We start from the raw sequence: 27686 nt of genomic DNA, 5'->3' as shown, positions 1-27686 counted from the left end.
AGAACAGAATTTTTCATGCAGAGTTATATTGAAAGCTTGTGCTTTGTCAAACAGCACTTAGAATAGTGGCAAATGTGCACTTGATTTACTAAAAAAAAAAGTCACATATTTTCCATTATATAATGTTGCCTTCTGCCATTGGCAGATATGCAAATGTGAAGACTCCTGAAAGACATGTTCGAACACGGCTGTACTTTACATCAGTAAGTCCACTTCTTTACATCCATCATTTTCTGCTTTACATAATGTTTTCTGGTTCTTGTTGCTTGAATTAACTATTAAGCATTGGCAAGGGGTCTCCAATTGCTGCTTAGCAATGTTATTTTAAACCCTAGGTATGTTAACCAGATTTATCTAATTAATTATGCCCTAGGTTGTATTCAGATTTGCAGTATTTTAGTAAACCAACATAGATTAAATTGTGCTCTAGATTGTAATCATATTTGCAGTATTTTAGGAAACCAACATAGATTAAATTGTGCCCTAGATTGTAATCAGATTTGCAGTATTTAGTAAGCCAACATAAATCAGAAATAGAGCAGAAGACAAACAAGCATACCCTGGGAAAACCTCCAAGGAGGAAAAACCCAGCATGAAAGACCCACAGGTCAGATTATATATTCTCCTCTAAAATATAAGTACAATACTTAGCTCGAATCTGATCTTCACATATCAGATCTGTCCTTGTATGCTTCAATGACTTGCATCAAAATCTACTATGGCCCTTTGGACAATTTCGCACCAAGCTGAATAAGTTCACACTTTTCCTTAAGTTCGCACAGCAGAGCTAAATCGCCTTTTGATATGATTAAACTTGATTGAAATGACTTGCCAATTGTCATTTACTTATATGCATCTTTATTCCCTTTAAGTCGGCCTCATTATTTTTGGCACTAATGTTATTGTGGAGTGTATTTAGCATGGCATGGTGAATAAGAATGGGGTCACGTTATTTTTTTAGGGTAGGACCCGGTCCTAAAGGGGGGTTCGGATTGTAAAGGGGGGTTCGGATGTTGCCTTAAGGCAATCTGAACCCCTATATCCCTAGTTACAATCAACACTCCCTCTTAACTAGGGAGGAGGAGAATACATAATTTGAACCTTTTAAGTTCGATCTAGCACACAAGCATAGAATGGATCTAGCACACAAGCATAGAATTACATCTTCCACCTAGCACACAAGCATAGGATGGTTCTAGCACACAAGCATAGAAAGTGTAATACACCAGTGGGTCTTCACATTATACAATTATCCATCTAGCACACAAGCATAGATTGGATGAAATTCATTCTTGCACACAAGCAAAGAATGATTCAAAGTGCTATCAATAGTCACTGAGATTGAAGCTCCCTCTCAATCAGGGTTCCGTTTTCCATGATACCAAGTCTATCTCCGAAGTACTCGAACTTCACTCTGGATAAGGGTTTGGTGAGGATGTCAGCAATCTGTTCATCTGTGCTAATGTACTTTAGATGAATGGCGCCTCTCTACACCATATCCCGAATGTAATGATAGTGTGTTTCCACATGTTTGGACCGATCGTGAAATATAGGATTTACTGACATCTTTATACAGCTTTCATTATCACAATGAATGGTGGTAGGATCATTGACTTGACCAAATAATCCAACAAGGAGCTTACGAAGCCACACTGCTTCTCTGGATGCAATAGATGCGGCAATGTACTCAGCTTCTGCAGTGCTTAATGCTACCGAAGATTGCTTTCTGCATGCCCAAGAGATCACTGCAGAGCCCAAGTTGAAGCAGATGCCTGAAGTGCTTTTCTTGTCCCTGACACTTCCTGCCCAATCTGAATCTGAGTAGCCTTTCAGGAGGATTGGGGTATTAAGTGAATACTTCAGCCCATAACCAATCGTGCCATGAAGGTATCTTAGAATGTGCTTGGCAGCAACCAGGTGAACATGTTTAGGTGAGCTCATGAACTGACTGAGAGGATTCACAGCATAACAGATATCTAGCCTAGTATTGACTAGGTACATCAGAGAGCCAATCAACTGCGTGTACTCAGAAGGATCTGCAAAATCCGACTTAGCTACAGAAACTTAACTTCTTTAAGTTAGATTCCATAGGAGTACGCATAGGTTTACAATCTATCATTCTAAATCTTTTCAAAATGTCAATAGTGTATTTTCCCTTACTTAGAAAGATTTCATTAGCTCTTTGCCATACTTCTAACCCTAGGAAGTAGTGCATTAGACCTAAATCCTTCATTTCAAATTCTGAGGCTAATTCCTTTTTACATCTTATGATTAATTTATTTTCACCCGTGAGAAATAAATCATCTACATACAAAACTAAAATAAGCATCTCATCATTATAAATTTTCAAGTAAATGTTAGCATCAGCATCATTCTTAGAAAACCCTAAACTTAGTAAGTACTTATCAGTTCTTTCATACCAAGCGCGAGGAGCCTGTTTGAGCCCATATAAAGCTTTCTTCAACCTGCAAACATGAGAATCTCTTTTATGGATTACATAACCTTCTGGTTGCTCAATATAGACTTCCTCCTCAATGACACCATTAAGGAAGGCTGTCTTAACGTCCATTTGATGCAGCTCCCAACCTTTGGCTGCAGCAATAGCTATTATAGACCTAATAGAGGTATATCTAGCAACAAGGGCAAAGGTTTCTTCATAATCTATTCCTTCCTTTTGAGAAAAACCACGAGCTACAAACCTAGCTTTATATTTTTCAATAGTACCATCATCATTATGTTTAATTTTAAACAACCATTTAGAGGAAACGACAGACTTACCTTTGGGTCTGGGTACGATGTCCCAAACATCATTCTTGATGATAGACCCATACTCTTCATCCATGGCTAATTTCCAAGCATGATGGGACATAGCTTCTTCGATATTGTGGGGTTCAGACTCAATTATATTGCACATCACAGAAATTTAGTTGGCGTGATTTTGGACACTCTTGCTATTTCTGAAGGTTCCTCTGGGAGCAGCAAACCCTTAAGCATCTTGAATTGTATTTCTAACCCAAAGTGGTCTCTTCTTGCAGACCACAATATCCTGAGGTATGTCGGTAGATTGCATGGGTTTTGATGAGTCATTCTAAACTTCCTGATCTGGAAGATCAGTAGACTCCTCCTGTAACTCAGGGTTAGCATCAACAATTGAATCTTGTTTTTCCATCACCATATCATCATTGTTGATTAATGAACCTTTAGATCTTTTGAAAGCAATATCTTCTTCAAAAGTTACATCTCTACTTACCTCAACATACTTTTGACCTGAAATGTAGATCCTGAAGGCTTTGGAAGATTCGCTGTATCCTACTAGGATGCCTTTCTTTCCAGATGGATCCAGCTTGGTTCGTTTTTCTTTAGGCACATGAACATACACAGGGCTTCCAAATATCCTTAGGTGACTGATGTCTGGTTTGATTCCTGAAAAGGCTTCTTCAGGTGTCACATTCTTTAGGACTTGATGAGGACATCTATTCTGTTAGGACTTGATGAGGACATCTATTCTGAATATAAACTGCAGTTTTGGATGCTTCTGCCCATAGGAAAGGTTGCAAGTCCTGATCATGTATCATGGCTCTTGCAGCTTCAACAATGGTTCTGTTCTTTCTTTCAGCAACTCCATTTTGCTGAGGGTTGTAAAGAACACAGAACTCCCTCTTAATTCTTGCTTTAACACAAAAGTCATAGAAACTACCTAAGGTGTATTCACCTCCATTGTCAGACCTCAAACATTTAATTTGATTTCCTGTAGTATTTTCAACTAAGGCTTTGAATTCTTTAAATCTGTTTAGGACTTCTTCAGACTCTTTAGTTTTAAGAAAATAGATCCATGTTTTCCTAGAGAAATCATCTATGAAGATAACATAATATAGGAAACCGCTAGGAGATGCTACTGACATAGGACCACATAAATTTAAATGAATAAGCTCTAACCTTTCTTTAGCCCTACTATCGCTTTTATGAAAGGGATTCTTTACATTCTTACCCATTGCACAACCTTTACAAGCATCATCATGAGATAAACTGAGATTAGGCATACCTTTGACCATTTTACCGAGAGTGGGAAGAGCTTGAAAGTGAAGATGACCCAATCTTCTATGCCATAGCTCGCATGATTCAGGGGTCTCATGAATGAGAGCTTGAATTGAATTAGTTGCAAGCTTATATAAACTATCACATCTATTTCCAATAATACGAGCAGATTTGAAGTTAGATTTCTTAGACCAAGCAAGTACTTTCCCTTCAGAAAATGCTATTTGCAAACCCTTATCTTCTAAAGCAGAAATAGAAATAAGATTTCTTTTAATACCAGGTACAAATAGAATATCACAGAGTTGTAAGGAATACCAGAATCTAGTTTTAAAGAGGTAGTGCCAGAACCTTTTACCGAGTATCGAGCATCATCACCGATTACTACATGAAGATTGGTGTCTTTTTCAATCAGATCTGAGAGATGCTCACGAAATCCTGAGATGTGTCTGGAGGCACCATTGTCAAGTATCCACATATTGCTGTCCGTAGGAACATTGCTGGAAAGAGTAGAGATAAGAAGGTAGTCTTCACTTTGTTCGGCAACTTCATTTAAGTTAGCTTCCCTTTCCTTTGGGTCATTTTGACAATCTCTGGCATAGTGACCATACTTATCACATCTAAAGCAACGAATGTGAGAGGAATCTCTTGACTTTTTCCTTGGATCATAGGAGGAGGATCTAGAATCTTTGCTTCTCTTTTCTTTCTTCCAATGACCACCTTTCCTAGATTTAGATAAGAGAACATGATTATCTTTGAGAGAGTTTTTGAATTTTCCTCTTACCTCAATTCGAGATTCCTCTTCGATGCAATCAGATTGAAGACGCTCAAAGTTGGGATGATCGGCTCTTCCACCAATGCTACGAATGAATGGTTCCCATTCATCTGGTAGACCATTTAATGCAATCATAACAAGGTCTTTATCTGAGATTTGGCAATCAAGAGTGCTTAGCTTGTCCTTTAGTTCATTGATCTTCATGAAGTAGGCTATGATTGAGTCTTCTTCTTTCATTTTCATGTGAAGAAGTTGTTGTCTTAGGGCAAGAGCCCTGCTGAGATTGTTGACTTCATAGATCCCTTCCAAGTGTTTGATCATTTCTCTAGCAGATGTAAACTTTGATATGACAGTGACAAGATGGTTCTTGACGGACTCAATTATGATCCTTCTAGGCTTGAGGGAATCTTTCTTGAACAGTTTCAGCTCTTCAGCATCTTCTGGAGGAGACAACCTTTCTTCTTCTACAAATTTCAGTAGGTCATTTTTTTCAAGGATCAACAGAATACGAACTTTCCAAGCAGCAAAATCAATGGCTCCCTCAAGCCTATCTGCAGCCTTCAATCCTGACATCTTTAATCTGAACACAAACAACAGCTATATGCAACAATCGATCTGGTAAAATCAGAAGTTAGTGACACCTAGAGCTCTAATACCATGTTATTTTAAACCCTAGGTATGTTAACCAGATTTATCTAATTAATTATGCCCTAGGTTGTATTCAGATTTGCAGTATTTTAGTAAACCAACATAGATTAAATTGTGCTCTAGATTGTAATTAGATTTGCAGTATTTTAGGAAACCAACATAGATTAAATTGTGCCCTAGATTGTAATCAGATTTGTAGTATTTAGTAAGCCAACATAAATCAGAAATAGAGCAGAAGACAAACAAGCATACCCTGGGAAAACCTCCAAGGAGGAAAAACCTAGCATGAAAGACCCACAGGTCAAATTATATATTCTCCTCTAAAATATAAGTACAATACTTAGCTCGAATCTAATCTTCACATATCAGATCTGTCCTTGTATGCTTCAATGACTTGCATCAAAATCTACTATGTCCCTTTGGACAATTTCGCACCAAGCTGAATAAGTTCGCACTTTTCCTTAAGTTCGCACAGCAGAGCTAAATCGCCGTTTGATATGATTAAACTTGATTGAAATGACTTGCCAATTGTCATTTACTTATATGCATCTTTATTCCCTTTAAGTCGGCCTCCTTATTATTTTTGGTGCTAATGTTATTGTGGAGTGTATTTAGCGTGGCATGGTGAATAAGAATGGGGTCACGTTATTTGTTTAGGGTAGGACTTGGTCCTAAAGGGGGGTTCAGATGTTGCCTTAAGGCAATCCGAACCCCTATATCCCTAGTTACAATCAACAAGCAAGCATTGAAGCCTTTTCGTGCTCCCATCCCTTGTTAGAATAAATATAAATATAAAGGATAACATTCTAAAATTGTAAAATTATTTGCCAAATTGACCTTTCTTCTTTATTTGCCTTTTTTTTTTAATAAAGATTTTTCGTGCTTAAAGCTTTTTAAGCATTGGCAAGGGGTCTCCAGTTGCCGCTTATCAAGCATTCAAGCCATTTCGTGCTCGCATCCCTTGTTAGAATAAATATAAATTCAAAGGATAACATTCTAAAATCGTAAAATTATTTGCCAAAATGACCTTTCTTCTTTATTTGCTTTTTTTTTTAATAAAGCTTTTTTATTAAAGCTTTTTCGTGCTTAAAGCTTTTTAAGCATTGGCAAGGGGTCTCCAGTTGCTGCTTAGCAAGCATTCAAGTCATTTCGTGCTCCCATCACTTGTTAGAATAAATATAAGTACAAAGGATAACATTCTAAAATTGTAAAATTATTTGCCAAAATGACCTTTCTTCTTTATTTGCTTTTTTTTTTTAATTAAAGTTTTTTTAGAAATGAATTTTTATTCTCTTTTATTGAGAAAACAAAGCAAATTTATTATAAAATAAGATAAAATGAGAAATGCAGACTCATAGCTAACATATTAATCATCACTGTGGTGAGTCAATAAGGATACTGAAGCGAATATAGTCAGACCCCTTACTATACTGCAGAATCTATAATATTAAAGTAATATTAGTTTATTAGTTTATAATGGTCAATGAAGTTAAGATAGACTTTAGGAATATTCTTTATTCTTTTAGTTGTTATTTGCTTTCTTTGTTGTTGATCTTACCTTTATCAAATAAATTGTTCGTAACTCTTATTTAAGGAGACTTTTACTCCTTTGTTAATATCAAATATTTTGGTAATCATTCTGTGTCATCACTTTTCGTAATATGGTATCAAAGCTTGGGTTTTCAAAATTCTCGTGGTCAGTGAACATGTGAATTCCATGGACGGTATAAATGACGAATTGCATGCAAGACACACATAGGATCATGGCAAAGGACATTGTACGAATCAGCCAAGGAAGGAAATCTCATAATTTTTTCCCTTAAAGGTTTTGGCAATTTTTTTCAACACATTCGTGGGTATTTATTAGTAAAATTTATTGCGTTATTTTTTAAAAGTTTTTGAACGATTTTTTAAAATAAAAATTGTTGGTTATTTATTTTTTCAAACTAAGGGTAGATTTCTATAAAAAAACTGTGTCATTTTTTTTTAAAGAATCATGGGTTTTATTTGCTCACATCTTCTAAAATCGCGACACAAGGATTTTTTTATCTTGAGCGGTTTTGTGGCAGAAGCCATTTGTTTGAAGGAAAATTGCATCGCCTTTTGTAATAGGAAATCCCGCTAGGGTTGAACAAGTATTTTGACGTTTTTGTTTTTTTTTAATTGAGACATTTTTGCTATTGTTTTGAACTCGCGATGGCTTGCAAGAGATGCGATGAGATTCTTTTACATGGGCGATAGTTTCTGCAAATTATAAGCCGTGATTGGAAGGACAATTTTTTGATGAGTTTTTCATAAAAATCACGGGTATTTTGCATTTTCAAGCAATGCTAAGGATTTTAAGCAAGTTTTTTGTATTTGTTTTTGGCGATTTTTTGACAAAATAATGGTATCTAGGGTTCTAATTTTTTCAGACTTAGGGTTTCTACTATGGTAACAAGCTTTTTGTTTTCCATGATTTCATATTACGCAAGGGACGACTTAATTGACCAACATCATGTTGGAAGGCAGCCAACAGTTGATCAAAAAAAATTACAACACCTAAAAATGGATGCTCACAATATTTGAATACAAGGGCCTTAATTAGATCATCTTCAATATTGACACCCAACCAATAGTTGTAGGTAAAGACCAAGACAAGTTCAATGAGCTTAATCATGAAGTTGTTATGCTCATTATTATCAGTCATAGATGAAATGCTTCCGGAAATACCTTAACGCTAATATTTTATGGGGATTTGGAAACACTTGCAAGATTTGGAGGAGATGCCAGATAAAGGCAAGGCCTTTCTTAAAAATATATTGTTCTTGATCATGATGGACGAGAAGATATCTTTGCAAGATCATTTGATGAAAATCAAAGACATTCGCAATTAGTTGGCTCCTATTGGTCGCATGATGAATGAAGACATGGTAGTTATGATGTTGAAAAGCTTACCAAAGTTCTATGAGCATTTCATAGAAACATTCAACATCATGTCTACCTGTGCTGACCTGAAGTTCAATGATGTGTGCAGCAAACTCTTGTAGTAGGATAGATGGAAGAAGCAGTTTGATAGTAGCAGTGATTCATTGAATGTAGAATAGGCCTTTACAGCCAAGAACAAGGGAAAAGGCGAGTGGCCACAAAAGAAAAACCAAGAGAATTCAAATGATAGTTTGAAGAATCTGAATACTAGCACATGTCATTATTGTAGTTAACTTGGTCAGATGAAGAATTGCAAAAAGAGGTTGGTTGATTAGAAATCCAACCAAGGAGGCCATCCACCAAAGACTCATGTTGTAGAGCATTTTGAGTAGAAGGTTCAACCTTCTACATTATTATGGTCGAAAGACCAGCAGATTACTACAAGTCTTCTGAATGTTATATTGATTTTGGAGCATGTAGACATTTTACACGCAGGATTGGTTCACGAAGTACATGTAGTGATCTTTTCAAGTGGTGAGGAGTATACAATTGTTGGCAATGGCAATGTTCAAATAAACTCTAGAGGGAAATCTCTTATTTTCCTTAATGTATACTATGTTCTAGGCATGGAGCTCAATTTGCTCTCAGTTGCTTAGATTATGTGCCACTATCTGAAGTTGGACATCATTTTCAGCACAATCAATTGTCATATTGTTGACAAGAAGTCAAAGAAAGCCATTGCACTTAGCACAGAAGATCATGGTTTGATAGGCTTGTTGACACTAGAGAGGTTTTGGAGCATGCATTTCCTACAAAAAGTTCATCCACTATTAGTATTCTTTGGCATTAGTGTTATGACCATCTCAACCGTTTTTGTCTTTCTTAGTGGCTTGAGAGAATATGGTTGAAGGTATACTTGAGATCTAGCAATAGATATTGCTGCAAATATGATTTTGTGTTGTCATTGATGTCAACCAAGGTCTGAAAGCATGTGATCAATGGGACTATATCAGGAGTCTTGTCATGTGTTCACATTGATGTATGGAGATTGATGGTAATGATTGTAGATGGTATATCCAGTTGATTGATAGCTATTCCAAAGCATTGCAGATGTATTCAGATGTTTTCAATAGATTTTAGTTAAGTATGATTGTTCCAGTGAATAGTCTATCAAACAGGGTTTAGTAATTTGGTTTGCATTGTGCCACAGTGATTTATCTTTGCTTGTGGTTGTAGTATGATGTTGGTGGATGCAAAAGAATGTTATATCCAAGGTTTTATGTTCTAATTTGATCCACAACTAATTTGGTGTTGGTTTGTGTGTTGGTTCCTGCATTGACAATGTACCTGTTTGCAAGAATGCTTTGCATTCCTCTGCTTGCTCATGTTTTCAGTGTTGTGGTTCTTTGATATAGTATTGTTAGTGTCAAGTGATGCTATGTTGTGCATCCACAAGTGTTGTGGAGGTCCGCATCATATTTTGAGCATGTTTGATTGGGTTGCATTATCGATTCTATTCTCAAGATCCGACTTGAGTGTTTTTGGTTTGTTTGGTAGTGTGTGGAGTTGAAGGCAATGATTTGGGATTGTTTTGAAGGTGTGCTGACATAGTGTGATGCTTAGCATGTCTTGTTTCCCTTCTGCATTGCTTTGGAGAAAGTATTTAGGGCCAACTCTTTATACTCTATACGTTATATATAATTAGGCCGACCTAATTTATGTATCTTCTTTGTGCAGATGATATATAAAGGATGAGATCTATTGGAGTATTATATGAGTTGTATGAGAAGTTGTGTATGGTATATTGTGTATGTGCAAAGTTGTGCAATATAGATGAGCAGTAATGAAGTCAGTTTTAGTTGTTTAGAGCAGTGAACTGTAACTAGCATTTCAAAGAACTTGCTTGTACTCTATTCAACAATAATTACTCTTTTGTAATCTGATCTATTGTATCTTGTGCTAAAGAAGTGATTTTTCAGTGTTTTGCAAGTCCATTGTATCTTGCCCTAAGGTTGTGAGCCTTAGCCTACAAGTCCAAATTAGGAGCAATGAGTTTCCTTGGCCTAGAGCCTAAAACTTTGTAATCAGTTTTCATATAGTAAGATAGTTCTCACCGTGGTTTTTTCCCACATTGGGTTTTCCACATAAAATCTTGGTGTCCTTGTGTGATTGATATTTTCTTTTTTGTTGTTTACTTCTGCACATATGATAATTGGATTTGGAATGAATGTTGAATGAATGGTTAAGTTTTAATATATGCTGATTCGTCCCCCCCTCAACACCTGGAAGTGTTCAACAAATACAAGGTATTTGTAAAGGTTGCCAAGCATGAAAGCAACACAAATCTCCATTTTCGGAAGGACGAGCTTGTAGAGCACAAAAGGTCCTTCAACTGGTTCATGCAAATGTATGTGGACCAATGAATACAACATCGATCATTAGTGCTAGATATTTTCTCTTGTTTGTGGATGATTTTAGTAGGAAACTATAGGTGTTTTTCTTAAAAGCAAAATCAAGAGTATTCACAGAATTTCAAAATTTCTAATCATTCGTAGAAAAAGAGTCAAGATGTTCAATCATAACTCTCTTAGGTTTGATAATGGCAGTGAATTATGTTCAAACAAATTGATAAACTTTTGTATTAAACATAGTATGAAATGCCAATTCACAACACACTATACTCAACATGTGCTAGAGGTCTAGTATATGTTGGAGAATCAAAGTGTTGCCAAGAAGCTTTGAGATGAGGTAGTTTACTCTACAATTTATCCTCTCAACAGATCTCTAACAAATGTAGTGAAGGAGAATATCCAAAGAAAGCATGGTTTGGAAGGAAAACAAAAGTGAGCTATCTTAAGGTTTTTGATTCTATTGCATACGTTTGAATTCCAAATGCCAAGAGAACCAAACTAGACTCTAAGAGTCAAAAGTGTATAGTGACAATCATAAATCATGTAGGCTGATTGATGTGGACACTAACTGCATGACAATCAATAGGGATGTGGTGATTGATGAAGAAGGTGGGCCTTTTCAGCTCTCTCCTGACATCAAAAGTATTGATTTTGAACATGCGGAATCTCCTAGGCAGTTTCCAGTACTCATATCTAAAGATATTCTTTAGGAGAACCTAGATCAGCATCCAAATGATATAATGCTAGGTAACCAAGACATGATGACCACGTTGATATGGAATGAGAGGTTTCTACATAGATCCAAGTGGTGGGAAAAACTTGTTAGTGATGTTTGGGATGATGAAATGACTAAGGGGAGATCATCCAAATCCAAGAGCAAGTAGAACACGGTTAACTTTTCTCTTATGGCTAAAATTCAAGGTGTTTTTGAGCCCCAATATTTTTCAAAGGTGAAAGGTAAACACGAATGGGAAAAGGCCATTAATGTCTTTTGAAAAATAAGACTTGGATTCTTTCAAATCTTCCACCAAGGAAGAAACCCATAGGCTGCAAATGGGTTTATAAAGTCAAGTACAAAGTTGATGGTACACTTTGTTGTACGTTCTGCACACACACCCATGTTGCAGGGGACCCCCGTTTTTTTGAAGTCTGCCCAATAGAGAGAGAGATGTCTACAGAAGGAAACAAACTACAAAGCATAATCATTCTGAATCCTCAGAGAACCCAAAATCGCTAAGGCAAGAGGGCGTCAAAAATGAAAATCACGCATATAGGCTTCATAAGCCGAGAGATCAAAGACGCCAAAGTTCACAAAATCGGCTTACAACCCGAAGTGTGAGTGAAGAAATGGGCATATGAACCTAAACTCGACCCTTTATTAGATTTTGCAAGAATTAAAAGGGGAAAGTTTGCACAAAATGACTTCAGATCTCGAAAATGAACTAAAAGTTCAAAATCACGCAAGCGCCAAAATCGCGAATTTCATCCAAAATGTCCGAAAATAGCAAAGCTAAATCGCGCATCTTCTTTAGAAAGCCCGAAAATGGCTAGAGGGCCCGAATTTGCAAGGTGAGGGAAGTTTTAATCAACAAATCGCACATTTCAACCAAATAGCCGAAAAATGAGGCAGTCCAAAACCGTGTAAAGGCCCGAAATTGGAAAACTTAGGCAAATAGCGACCAAAGAGGGCCCAAAATCTCACATTTTAGTCTAAAGACCCGAAATTTATAAAGGGTATTCAAACAGAGAGTCTAAATTTGCACCAAAAGGCCGAATTTCTTGAGAGCAAGGCATTCAAAGCCCAAAGGACCAAATAGGCCCAATTTTGGTAGAAGGTCATTTTAACTCAAAGTTAGAAATCGCGCAGAAGGGCTCATTTGCCCGAAAATCTCATTAAGCTTCAAACCAAAATCACGTTTGCTGTAAAATCTACAAGGACCCGATGAAGACCTTTATTCGGTGAAATTTATCAACAGGACTAAAATTCACGCAAAATGATCTTTTTAGCTGAAAATCTCAAAGCGCACAAATGCCCCATTTAACTGCTAAGGCTTCAAAGTCGTGCAAGTAAGGCTTAAAAGACTTAAAATGCTAAAAATGACACAAGGTTCAAATTATGCAATTCGGCCAAATTGGCCGAAATTAGAAGACAATTCGCAAAATCGGCTTATGAGTCGAAAAAGTTAAGAGTTAAAAATCGGCATTATTTGGTCATTTTGGAAGCAAGTCAGTAAGCCGAGAAGCTTCAATGGATTCAAATCACCCAAACGTCATAAAGGACCGAACTTCATATTGGAGAAAAGGGGGCATTTAGAGATAAAATTTAATATGATTGTTAAATTAATTTATTTAGTTTGTCAAAATGATTAATCCAAAGTGAAATTCATTGTTTGTAGGACGACATCGGGAAGAGCTAGAACGTCAACCTAAAGTGCAAATTGGATGTTTACCCCGTGGGGTGTGTTATTAATATTGCATATCAATAGTCAGATGATAACCATAGGATAGAATAGTAACCAGAAACTCAGAGCAATGCTTTCATTAATGCCAAAATGTCTAGTACAGTAATCATTCTTTGCATCCGTGTCTCCAACAACAAGTACAAGAGCATATATAAAGACACGGTCGAGGGTTGCGGTTACCACCCATGGGGAACCGTCCTGCAATGGACAACTACCCTCGATGACACTAACATACTTAACCAATGTAGCTTAACAAGTAGTACAAAGCCCATTTTACGACCAACATTGGAGACATGATCGCGAGCGACGGTAGGAAGCAAGAATGAGGAACAGGGTGCAAGGGCGAAGCACAGGGAAACGCGCCACCACCGGACGACAAGTTGAAATTCACCAACGAGATTGAAGACCATGAACACAAAATGTTACAAAATATGTATTCTCAGAAAAATACACAGTTGGATTTAATTCCAGAAATTCAATTTCTAAAAACTGAAATTGTTTAATGTAAACAACTGCCTATGGGCCCTACCTAATGTATTCAAAACAAAGGGACACAGACCAGTTATGTCCAATTACTTGATTGACGAAATCAAAGCCAAACAGTGGTCGGTAGCTAAGGAGAGTGGTTGGGAGTATAACTGAGGATTAAATGGGCATGGGTTAAAGCTGTCAGGCTTCTAGAGGGCAGATCCCTCGGATGCAGTCAATCCTAGCCTCTAGTTCAAATTTGTAAAATCTATCAAAGGCAGGATGCCTCTCATTGTAGGGGGTTAGATTTTTTTTAGAGTTAGACAGTTAGATCAGGTTAGAGTTTTTGTAGAAGGTTAGATTTTAGGAATAGAGTAGAACTGCTACAGAAATTGTTGTAGTGAGAGCCAAAATCAATATATGAACATTGAAGCATGGTGTTTGTTATCTTGGTTTTCTTTTGTTTGCATGGTTTCCTTCAGCAGGTTTAGATAGATCCTTTTGGTGTGTAGGTATTTGATGGATTCGGGTTCATACCATTTGGGATATGCTGATTGTGTATCCCTTTGTATGGTTAGCCTGAGCCTTTAAAATTGTGTTTAGCTCAATTGCAGGTGTCTGTTTGAGTTGCTCCAGAATTGGGTGCTTAGGCATGCACTTGCAATATAAAAATCTTCCAAGTCCCCTTGAAGATTGCACCGTTCTAGTGAAGTTGTGAGTTATTCTAGCCAATCAAGGATTGGTTATGTCGAATTTATCTACTCGCACACCAGTCTTGTTAATTTTAGGTCTCTTAACCCTATCCTTTTGCATTTATTTTTCCCGTAGCATTGTCAGATGCAGACCAATTTGTTGTAAACGTAAGGCCCCTTGTGCTCCCAACAAAACACATCAACCGTTGAGCTACCCCGCAGTCATGAACTGACATTTGGAACCTTGAGGTTGTCCCCTTTGATCAACTAAAACAGCATTAGGGATTTCCTTACGCAAGAGAGGATAGGATACTCAGCGAGATCATTCTATTCTACGTTGGCCATATAGAGTTGTAGCGATATGATTTTAGCCACGTCAACACACTTGACAAGTTCAAAGTAGGGATGGTGGCTAAAGGATTCTTGCAAAGAGAAAGTATTGATTATGAGGAGATTTTTGCTCCTACAATAAAGATGAGCACCATTCATCTAGTTGTAGCCATGGCATCAAAATTTGGCCTATAAGTTCAACAAATGGACGTGAAGAATGCCTTCCTCAATGGAGACTTGAGCAAGAAATGTACATGACTCAGTTTCTAGGATTTCAAGGTGCAAGAAGAGAGCATCAGGCATGCACACTGACTAAGGCTCTTTATGGCATAAAGTAGGCTCTAAGGGCATGGAACATAAAGATTGATAAGTATTTTGATGAATAGGGTTTTCAACAAATTCCTTTAGATCCCAACTTGCATGTCAAAAATGTAGGTAATGACATCATCCTTCTATTAATTTATGTGGCTGATATCATCATTATAAGTAGTGAAGTGCATTTGATTGAGCAAAAAATTGTATTTTGTAAGGTTGTCATGCCCCTTGGATCAAAGATCCATTTGTCTCCCTATGAAAATATGAGGATAAATGTTATCACAAGCAATTGGAGTAATTAAGGGACAAAACCATAGTAAAGACAAGTAACCCTCACAAGAATTGATGGGATTTATTAAGACAATTAACATTTTGTTAAAAGGCAACCCATAATTAAGAAAGCAACGTTTGAGAGAGACACCACCTTTCCAGCATCATATCCCTTAAGTGATTGAGAAGGGTATACAATGGATAGATGAGTTGGTGAAGGATAGGCATCAAAAAGAACTGGGATAAATATACCTTAAGTTTATAATAACAATTATCATTAGGCATCAGTAATCAATGGGAAGTTCCATCTTCAGAAATCAAGGCTAAGGACAACGATTAGAAATCAGGCTCACCAATGTGAGATCAGCATAGATATTAATAAACCAGATTCTCTTCAGTTTGATTGAGTGTATCTAACAATCTGAATCATTTTGCATTGTGTGTATATATATTTACCTTGCATTAATTGTCAATATCTATTTCTTGTGCGGGTATATATGTATGCTAAAAACTGCATGTCGTATTTAATACATCTGCATGTAAACACCCATTACGTATGGAAGGAAGGAGGTGTATGGAAGAGGGGATTGCCATCTAGGTAGGGATCCCGAGTGGATGTCCATGTTGCCTACCACCGGGCCCAAGTGGGCCAAAAGTTTCGCTCTTAGGCTTAGATAGGACAATCAAGAAACCCCCATACAATATCCCCCTGCAGTGATGGTTATTAACCTTAGGCGATGAAGTATGGATAGGGAAAGGAGGTACAAGCACCCCACTAGTTAGGGACCCCAAGTGGATGTCCATGTTACCGGCCATTGGAGCCAAGAAGGCTAAAGTTCTGCGCTTGGGCTTAGTGTGGGATAGCTTCGGGCAGATCTATCATACTCATTCTCCCGCACCCTAATGTGTTTGTAATGATGCTATGAGCTATTGATATTATATGTGTATCATGTGCTATGCTAACCCTAATAATGAATATGTGTGTGTGTATGTTTTTTATGTTATTGTTGCAAGATTCTAATCCATGATCATCCTATTCAAAGAGATATTTTACTTCGTAAGATGTAACCCTAACCCTAATTTGTTGCATTTGTAACTCATAGGCAAATTCTAGGAAAGATCATAAAGGGGACATTACAAAGGCTTTTGACAAGCTTAGGTCTCTTACATTATTGTCTAGGTGTAGAAGTTTGGCAGACGGTGGTATTTTTATTTCCCAGTCTAAATGTGTGAGGAGTTTTCTAGACAAATTGCAAAATCTCATGTACACATATGGATAAAGGGCTGAAGCTTTCAGCTAAAACAGACTCAAAGGTCATCAATGAGTCAGCATTCTGGCAATTAATGGTTAACCTTATCTATCTTAAAGCCACTAGACCTGACTTGAGCTATGTTGTGATTTACATTTCCAAATTCATGATATCACCTAAGGCAGAGCATTGATTTGTGACAAAGAGGGTGCTAAGATATGTGAAAGGGACACTTGACTTTGGCATTTTGTATAGCAGAAGCCAAGATCCTAGGTTGGATTCATAGATTCAGATTGGGCAAGTACTGTTGATAACAGGAAATCCACTTCTGGATATGTTTTCAATCTTGGTTAGAGTGCAATCACATGGACCAATAAGAAGCAACAAGTAGTAGCTCTTTCCTTGACAGAAGCAGGGTATTGGGGAAAGGTCAAAGTAGCATGTGAGGAAGTATAGCTTCAGAGGATGCTTTCAGACATGCATGTCTCAAGCAGGGCCTTTACTCTTGTTTTGTGACAATCAAGGGGTGCTAAAGCTTGCCAAGAATCCAGTCGAACACAAGCATACAAACCATGTGGAGCTTCATTGTCATTTCATCTAGCAACTTTTAGAAGACAGATAGTTAGTATTGCAATAGTGCCCAATTGAAGACTAGACTGCACTCATTCTTACCAAGTCATCGAGTATTGACAAAATTGTAAAATTTTGGAATAAACTTGGTGTAGTAAGTAGATTGACCATTAAGCAAGGGTATTAAAGTAATATTAGTTTATTAGTTTATAGTGGTCAATTAAGTTGTTAGGATAGACTTCAGAAATGTTCTTTTCTCTTTTAGTTGTCATTTACTTTCTTTGTTATCGATCTTATCCTTATCAGATAAATTGTTTGCAAGTCTTATTTGAGAAGAATTCTGCTCCTTTGTTAATATCGAATATCTTGGTAATCATTCTTTGTGTCATTACTTTCCATAATAAATAAGACTGATCATAAAATGATGTGTTGACAGTCAAATTGCAGACATTATATATTCCTATTTGATTCAATTATGCAAAACTTTTGAAAATACATTCAAATCTTTGTGCCATATGGTTGAAAAGAATACTCAAAATTCAAGCTCATGCGTACAAGTTATGACCATCATTACATGTTCCAGCATAAATTGAGATGTGCTTAATCAGTCAATCTAGGATTTTGACATATTTTCTAATTATGTGTGCAAACTGAAATAATAAATGCATAACAAGATAGGTGTCAAATCCTGCTGAAAGGAATGTTACTGCCAACTTCATCATTGATAATGCTAATTTGCAATATGGTAATCAGCATGATGTAAACAGCAATGTGCCCAATCATATAAATATCAGTCGTGGACACTGCTGACTACTGTATTGCTGCAAACAGTATTGAATGAATACTACTATCAAACCCTTAATACCACTGATAAACAGCAGGACTGGTAAACCCCTAACTCCATCTGTGATGATGATGAAAGTAGTGATGTAAAAATAGAAACAGCATATACTGGTAATGAGCTGTAACATATAACTCACAAGAAAGTTAATAGCAGCCTGGAATGACACAATAGCCTAATTCAATTTGTATGGCAGCTATTCCCTTTGTACAGCATCCTCTTGTCTCTATGTAATATAAAAAAGAAGCTTAATAAATTTAGAAGGCAACCTTTATCAAATTAAAGTGCAAATGGAGTAGCAAACCTGTACGCCATTATTAGGCCTTCAATATCCTGTGGCTGGGACCAACATTATATTATATTGCTTTCAAACTGCAAAAAATACAGCAGATAAAATATTTTCTAAGTCTGCGATTCCTCTTGATGACTAATTATATTTTCTCTTTTCAACATGTATAGCAGGTAGAAGAAACTCTCCAAGCTGATAAAATATAATAAAGCCAGATTAAACAGGTTTCTACCTCAGAAACAATGCACCAATCAACACCAATGTTTCATTTGAGCATATATTAAACTGTAGCAATATCTTAATAAAGAACCCATATATTAGGATATGATAATTTCAAAGTTGTTGGAAGATATAATGGAATAATATACTATTCATTGGAAAAATATCATGGGATATAATATCTCTTATGCATAAGCAACTCCACAGAGCAACACCAGATAAATATATATCTGAATATGTTTTTAAGACTGAATTCTATAAATTTATAAATACAATGACCAACTGAAATTCAGAATCTCAATTGAACTTAAATTTTTCGAGTTCGCATAAACCAAAATTCTAGGTGTTTTGAGTTCCAAATATAGTCATTTCCTGGTTACAATGGAAGATTTGTGCTTGTCTTTTATGAATTGTAATCAGCTCTTATTTTGATAATGCACGTGCAGGTGTTTGAGCAGGAATTCCCTTATGGGATCTGAGTTGTCTGAGAAGTGACTACTTTGTGAAAAGCTTATTCTAGAGAAGATAAGGCCTTCTCGGAGAGATCAGGGCAAGTTTCTAAAAATAAATGAATCAGCGCATGGGAATTGGGGTGAGGGTAGGCTTAACTGACAATGGAATGATGAGAAAAATTCAGGCAGCAAATAGATAGACAGTTCTCTTATAAAAGATTTTTAATGGCACCTCACTGATCATCTTTCTCCTACCTTAGTCTCTTACTCCTACCTTAGTCATTTCATATATGCTATATATTCACTGAATGGAAAAAGCGTAATAGTGCTGCTAGCTTAAACATTCATTCATGTCTTACCTCAATGCTTTGGGTGTCAGCTTAACTCCTAAATTATTCCTCTTGTACCTAAATCTGAGTGAATATTGTTAAAGGGAAGAAGTATTCCATACTAGAAGATAGACATAAAAATATGGTCCATCTTGAACACAGATAATACCAGAAAATTATTCTGAAAAGAATTGGATATTAAACAATGGAAGTATAGGAAGCAGGTCCTTGGTATCTATTGACATCATTTACACTATAGAATAAGGGTTCACTTGGTCTGATGGTATCTGATTTTCTTGATGATTATTTTGGAACCTGGAAAAATTAGATGAATCCTATGTGTTTCGAATGACTTCATTTACACTATAGAATGAGAATTCACTTAGTCTGATGGTATCTGATTCTCTTGGTGATTATTTTGAAACTTGGAAGAATTAGATGAATCTTGTGAATTTGTAAACATAAAATAGATAATCAAATAATTAATTACATGAAAAAGCAAGACAGATAAGGGGTTTCAACAACATAGCGAGAAGCTTCAATATTCATATTTTTCAAATGAAATATAAGCAGTGAATCATCCTTTTGAACCTTAGCATTAATCTTGTGCATGCATAAAGGAAACAGAGATTGTTTTATCGGTGTCCACAGTTACAAAGGGATGTAGTGGCATGGGTACCAGGATGGGGACAAGGACAGGAATGGGATGCTTTTCAAATTAGGATATGTGAATAGGAGACAGGTATATTTTATATAATGTAGTCACCAATTATTGTGGATATGGAGATGGGGATGCAATCCACATTCCTATTAAGGAGTTTCTTGGTACCTATGCTGGCCTCATATGGTAATATCTTTACTACTTAATATGTCTTATATACACTATTTTGTAGTCTCTTTGACTCAATTTTGTCCTATTTACTTGATATCTATCTTTTCATAATACTAATGCATTTCATATTAAAAATAAGCATGATGTTACTTTTTAGAATTTCAGTTGAGATCCGTAAGCCTAGATGAATGTCTTATCAGTTTTGTTTCACTACATAAGGTTACGCATTGATGTTAACATAATTCCTTTCTTTGTTCCATTTTTACTCATGTAAAATGCATATTATGATTACATTTCTGCCATATGGTTTCTTGTAATCCATTCCACATTGCTGGGGACATTGGTACATTATAGTTTTTGATGTTTAATGTTTGTGGATGACAGGAATCTCATATACATTCATTAATGAATGTTCTCCGATATTGCAATCTGGATGATTCACTACAAGGAGAACCCAGCCTTGTTTCCAATGATGCTCTTCATCGGCTGTATAAAACTAGAGAGCTGGATTATATGGCTTACATTGTATTGCGGATGTTTGAAAACACAGCAGTGAGTCTTTGTCCTTAAGTTGGAAACTGAACAACAGTACTGTTACTCATTAGCCGTGCCATGTCATATTTTACTTTTTATGGTTAGCCTATTTCTTAGTTACTTATATCCTTGATATATATATCTAAATTGGTCGTTCAATAGTTTGAGTTTTGGACCATGTGGATTGATTATTGGCCTCCCTTTGTTGAATTTTCATTATTTCTCCATGAGTATCATAAATGACTCTCATCATTGTTGAAATGTCTTGGTATAATTGAAATGCCTTTTTAAAACCTGCAATGTACATTTCAGAATGGATGGTTCAAGGAAGATTATGGTTACTAGGGTCAGTCGTATTTTATAATGGAAATCAGATTGCAAATCTTGAAGTAAAGGATTTATATTGTTTCAATCATAGTTGAAAAACTCAGACTTGGCTAAATCTTGGTAACTTAAAATTGCTTAAATTTCATTAGAAACACTTTTTTTTAGCAAAATGCAATGATAGATGCATCCACTGAGTCAATAAATGAGTACAGCTATATTGTTTTCTATTGACAAAATGGCATCTTCATTTGGAATGTTGATGGCTAATAGTCTGAAACAAAATGAAAATAGCAAATTGTTTTTGTAAAACTAAAAGTAAATACTACATCAAAACATTTTACATCTTCCTCTTCCCAGCTCTAGTGAAAACTAGGGGACAGGTAGAACTATAGGGTCTAGTCCTAGGAGTCCGCTATGGCTCCTCCACCTCACCAAAATGAGGTTGACGGTAGCCCCCCTTGCAGGGGTCCAAGGGTGAGAGAGAGAGAGAGGTAGAGAGATAGATCTAGATCTTGGGGGAGAGAGGAGAGACCGAGAGAGTGAGATAGAGAGCGGTAGAGAGAGGGGATAGAAGAAGAGTGATAAGGAGAGAGAGAGGAAAAGGCGTGAAACATTGTAAGTTTTTCGAGGAAGCTAATTGCAGGGGTCCAAGGGTGAGAGAGAGAGAGGTAGAGAAATAGGTCTAGATCTTGGGGGAGAGACGAGAGAGTGAGATAGAGAGCGGTAGAGAGAGGGGATAGAAGAAGAGTGATAAGGAGAGAGAGAGGTCTAGAATTTAGGGCGGATAAAGTGAGTGAGATAGAGAGAGCGAAAGAATGCTGATAGGAGCTTGTTGATTACTGAAATTTGACTGTGTCTGAAAATTTATAAGATCATCTAAAACCTAGAATTTGCATTGTAACTCCTAGAGATTTGAAACCACTCTCAAACATCTTGCCAATATATACATGAAATATAACTTTAAGAAACGAAAAAGACAAAGGGACGTATTTTTCCTTTCTTATACTTAAATGTTGTATTTCATGTATATATTCGGATGAAGAGAATGAGACTGGCTTGAAAAAAGAAATTTAGAGAAATTTTGATGTGTCTAGGCCTCTGTTTTTATGCAACCAAGTTTTTGTCAGAAATTCACCTAGTTTTTTGTGAAAAACTCACCAAAAACTCTGTGGGTTTTCAAGTATCAAAGAACTAGCTCATGGTTAAGTTTCTCAGCAACTCAAGCAATAGACAGCTTGGAGTTGTAATATTTTAGTATTATACTATATAATTTAACAGAAGATCCTTCTCAACAATAGAAAATGGTGAAACCTATGTTTTCTTCCAGGTGGATTGTAAAAATATTACACAACATTAACCACCTCGTATTGGTCAATATCTAGAGGTTTATGCTGTTAATGACATATTTATCATTTTCCATATGTAGAAAGATGATTAGTGCTTTCATATCGAATAAATAACACATTCAGGAGAAAGCAGTGGGGAAGAGAATTTGATATCATAAGACAAAGTTAACTTTTTCTAAAGGCTGCTGGGCATTTATGTAGTTGCTATGATAACATTTGGAGGTGGCAATTGAACTTAGTCAATGGATGAACCTAAGCCTACCTCCGTGTGTCAGCATGGGAGCACTTATAGGCAGAGGTTCGGTGTAAATATATTACAGACCCATGCCAATCCCTACATTCTCTAGGACTTTTAACATAATGTTAACTTGAACATTTTGTCTGAGTTGTGATTGTCAATCACATATAACTCCATTAAACCGATAGCCCCATGATATATAGCAAGGTTTTGGTGTAACTGGATCCCTCTGATTCCCTTCCCTCATCCCTCGTTCTTCTTATCCAAACCAGTTGGAATCTGATCCTGATCTAGAGCTAGGATGTCCTACAAAATTTACCATGTGCTTTGAAATCTCTGATAGCTTTTGTGGAAATGTCATTATCATTTCTAAGAAGACGGACTTGAATGTGGATTATAAATACAAAGAGTAAGGAAACTTTTTTATATGCCTTTTTGAGTTAAAATTGCTGAAAACAAAACAAATAGTGAATAAAAAAACTACATCAAAGAAAATATCTTATCTCATTATAACATAAATGCAATGAAAAGTAAAACTAGATTTGTTTTGTGGAAGAATTACAATGAGATTATAAGACCTCTAGAATATATTTTTATGAGCTTCTAGCACTTAGATAACTTGTACAAGTTTTCAGGATGTGATGAAAAGTCAGTCAGTACTGGAAGAATACAGAGAAAATGATTGATGAATATGTTCCTTTGGAGATTCATAAAATTACTCATTTACAAGCTGATATTAGAAGCCCAAATGGTACTTGTGCTTTACAGAAACAAGCATATTCCTTTACAATACTGGTCGCTTAAAACAATGAGAGACTCAATTCTCAAAGACTCAGACAAATGAGTGGATGCCTCTATGGGTAGGGCTTGCCCTCTCTAAGGCTTATAAAGTTAGACTAATGAGCTTTTGCCATAGTCAATCTAAGGTGCAATGTTTATGCCACAGGTGGGTTATCTGGTTTTGGTTTAGAACTCCTAAGGCATGTTTAGAAAAATGACCTGTAATATGCCTGGGAATTCATTTGATGAAAACTCTCGACTGACATAAAATCCAAACAACAAAAAGAAAAGATGATGTTGAGCATGTCTCTAAGACATATATCCATCCTGTTCCTCATTGCCAGACAAAATTTCAAATTGAGGAAATATCCCAGTGTTTCTTTTATTCTTCATATCATGTCCCCTCCTTGATCATTATACATATATATATATATATATATATATATATATAAATAGATAATTAATTAAATAATATAATAATTACTAACGAATGATTATTTGAAATTTATTTATTAATATTATGATTTAATTAATATTTATATATTATAAATACGATTTGAATATAAATAATTATGCATTATTAGCGAGAGGTGCGATTACACTTAAAAGTCGTCGGCGTCTATTCTCCGCCTAAGTGAATAAAATTAAGCTAATGGATCGAAATCTTGTTCCGAACCCATCCATTTTGAATGTGTATAGACTATTTGCCTATTTGGCATATAATCGGTTTATATGTCGTTCTCATATATTTCAGAACAGTTAGTGTCAAGACTCAATACATGTCAATAATGATCAATACATTGAGAAAGCTCAAAATCATCAGAATACATGATGGAAGCAGCGTTATAATCCGAAGGCACAAATACCCACTAATGCCGAGTCATTATCATAGGATTCTAAATTACAAGATGGATATATCAGATATAAGCCTGAGCATTGAAACACACTTAATATACAAAAACGATTATGGTGCTATCAACACTTGAGCGTTTGTAGCAAACATATCATGGTAAACCTAATTAGTTGACTTCATGATTGACTACGCTACATACCTTCACTCCGTTACTCAGTTCTATTCTGCGGACCGAAACATTTTGAGATTGAGTTGTAATTGGGTTGACAGACATATTGAGATCAACTACAGCATCAACATTGGAAGATAACAAAGACTCGTCAATAATTAGCTTCGACCCCCGATAATCAAAGATGCTCATAGGCGATATGAAAAAGCAGGATATTGGGAGTTAATGAGACACCGTTATTAGACATCGAATATTAAGAAGATTAAGAAAGAATTAATTAAAGGAAGTCTAATCGATAAACTGATAAGGAGAGGTGTGGATTGTTACGAAGGGACAAAGACATATCCTTTAGAGGAACCGCTTCAAAGTGTAAAGTATAAGAAGAGAATCAATCTCCCTCATTCGGGGATCATTGAAAAAACTCTCTCTTATTTTATCCAGTTTTGGATCTGCTCATTTGAGCAACTGCCTTCTTTGGCATAATCGGCTGCAGAAGCATACAAAGAGATCAGAGACAACACCCTCGTTGCAAGCATATAAGTACAGAGCAGGAACCTTGCAGGGAATATAATTGATAAGGCACTGAAGATACAGCAGACAAATTATTTGAGACAATTCGGTATGAATTTCCTATATGTATATAATAAGCACTGTGACTGTATATTAATATTTCTGCATATTTATTATTATTAATGTGCTGTGTTATGATTGATTATACACACCCAAATAGATGTCAGTCTGGATTTAATAACATTCTGTAGTTAATCTTGTGATCTTGTATTTCTATATACTCTCTGAGTGTTTCCAGCCATGGTAAAAAGGGTATAGGCAGAAGAAGCAGAGTTAGTCTATTGATTGCAGTCCATATACGTCTATCTATTGCTCAGGATCATTGAGTGTAAACCATTGTGTATTAAATCATTATTGCATTGACTATCCGTATTTACAAGTGTTTATAGTGAAATTGAGGAAAGCAGTCTCTTCCAATAGGTTAAATGTTCCTAGTAATATAAAGGGGACATTACTCTTCATTTATCTAGGCATCTTCAACTTTGAATTCATAGTCCATAATCCCTGACAGCAGTGCATATTTATATCATTGGACTTCTCTTTAGTAATCATGTAAAGCACTAAATTAGTAGTCATTTCCCTCTTTATCTTCATATTTGAATCCCATAAACATACAATGCAATTTCCATTATTAGAACTTTTTGGAGGTTTGATGACTCCTTACCATGCATGTTTCTATGTTAATGATCATTCTACAGAACTCACTCCCATCAAGTACATCATAATCAGCAAGCAGTGGTTACTGTGCTTTCCCTGTGTACTATATTATTTCTTCCAACGTCATCATAATGACCAGCAGAATGATGTCAGATTTTCATGTATACTATATTTAATCTGGCTTGCATACTATGAGCAGAATGATTCATTTAAAGGCATGGGATTTACAATAAAATTTAAATAAATGCAGGTGTCACTTGATGATCCACGAAGGTACCGTATTGAATTGACTTACAGCCGTGGTGCAGGTCTTAGCCCTCTTGAGGTATGCTATCCTACCATGATGTGTGATGCAGAAGGTTTATCAAACAAACAAAATTCATGTATATATGCTTATTTATTTACAATGAGATATTAGTGTGACCTTTTCCTGCATGAAACATGAATTCTGTATATGGTCACAGGCATCTCCACTGTACCGGGATCATACTCTTCCTATTATGGGTTCTGAATTATTGCAAGATGCGGACTCTTATCTAACACTTGATAGGCTGGAAAAGATGATTCACCCATTTGCCATGCCAGCAGAAGATTTTCCTCCAGCAACAACTCCTCAGAGTTTCTCTGGCTTGTTTACAAAAGGTGGTGGTGGAGTTCTAGAACGCCTAGCTAATCTCTGGCCTTTCCATAAGCACGCCAATGGAAAAGCATCCTAATGCACTTTTCTTTTCCTGGATTAAATGCTCTTTTTGGTATTGTAAGATTCATTCATTAGAGATGCCAGCCAATCAAAAAGCCCAAAGCTATTTGAATTTTCTGTAATTCATCCTCAAAAATTTAACTAAATTGTTTTAAATCTGGCAGATATGACCAGATTGTGGAAGAGAATAAAGATACCTTGTGCTAAACCAAACATTTTCAATGCTTAACTGATTAGTCCTTAAAATTTGTTCATGCAAATTTGATGGCTTTTGAGAGTTTACGAAGCATATTGGAACAGAAATTTGGATCAACATCATTGCAACACAAAACTTATTCAAAAGGTAAATAAGAGATTGGCGAGAGGATTATTTTGAATTAAGCAAGAAAACTCAGCCACAAAATTGTATATTATTACTTACATCTCAAAAAGTTTATTTGTAAGGTTTTGTGGGATCACCTTTAGATGATTTGAGATTATGTTTCTTATGTTATATTTAGAAGGCTTAGGAATGTGTTTATTGATATTCTGTCATACTAGGATACCTAGCATGGAAATTATTCCATGTTTGTACTTACAAACTTGCACCATTAATGTATTGCAGTTTTCATACCAGGTATCTTATTCATTTTCCTATCTGTACCTCTAACTTCAGTTGTAATAAGATATTAGTTGGATATGTTAGGCTTCTGCAAATTTTAAGATTAGCTGCCATTTGTCTTCAACAAATTTATTTCTAGGTGCAATTAGATCTTCAGATTTGTGCCCCACAGTTCCACTTCTTCACAAGGCGACATCAATAGCTGGTTGGGAGATAACATTGTTTGTTTAATGTTTCAGTAGATGATCTTGGCTTAGGTGATAATGATGGAATCTTGGAAAAGTTTGTTTGATCATTGGTGGGTGAATAAAACAGTTTAATGTAAACGATGGTTTAGTGACAATTTTTTAACTTTGTCTGCAATAGAAGCTGCTTTAGGTTGAGCTGTTGGATTCCTAGGAATGAAGGTGCGTTGAAATGAACTGACACGTAACGTGCCAATATTAAATTTCATTTTATTATTATAGTGGATATATTTTTGAAAATGTTAATTGAAATCAAACAAAGGACAGTTGTGAGAATGATTGTAGTGAAATAAAGGGCTTGAAGTACTTCTCCCATAATTTTGTTTTAGTTTTGATGGGTTTTGAGCAAAGTTGCATGAACATGGATACAGGTACGCTATCACATATGGATATGGCCATTTTTTAAGACCCCCAATATGGATGTCTGGATTCATCATTCATAAAAAACACATACATATATTTAACACTTTTCTAAGTTATTAGACGAGATGTTAATTACTTCAAAAGCAATATAGGCACATAATTGCTACATAAATTATTATAAGTTGATTTAAAAATTTACAATATGCAAAAA

General features: G+C 35.9%; 1 protein-coding gene across 6 annotated transcripts in view; it reads left to right on the top strand.

The window, feature by feature from the left end:
- LOC131076618 (inositol hexakisphosphate and diphosphoinositol-pentakisphosphate kinase VIP2) overlaps positions 1–26945 on the top strand; it is a 311202-nt gene extending 284257 nt beyond the window's left edge. For 4 of the 6 annotated variants that reach the window (XM_058013892.2, XM_058013895.2, XM_058013891.2 and 1 more), the window contains exons 27-30: positions 146–203; positions 20477–20644; positions 25817–25891; positions 26031–26945. In XM_058013892.2, the coding sequence (XP_057869875.1) occupies positions 146–203; positions 20477–20644; positions 25817–25891; positions 26031–26282 (553 nt within the window). In that variant the 3' untranslated portion in view covers positions 26283–26945. Of the gene's footprint in view, positions 1–145; positions 204–20476; positions 20663–25816; positions 25892–26030 lie in introns of those variants that run through there. The other 2 variants (XM_058013893.2, XM_058013897.2) reach the window with 2 other exon arrangements.
- The last annotated feature ends 741 nt before the right edge of the window (positions 26946–27686 follow it).

This window comes from Cryptomeria japonica, chromosome 5 (genome assembly GCF_030272615.1).
Source record: "Cryptomeria japonica chromosome 5, Sugi_1.0, whole genome shotgun sequence".
Classification (NCBI taxonomy): domain Eukaryota; kingdom Viridiplantae; phylum Streptophyta; class Pinopsida; order Cupressales; family Cupressaceae; genus Cryptomeria; species Cryptomeria japonica.
Note: the sequence above shows the minus strand (reverse complement) of the source record. Positions and strands in the feature narration are given on the sequence as shown.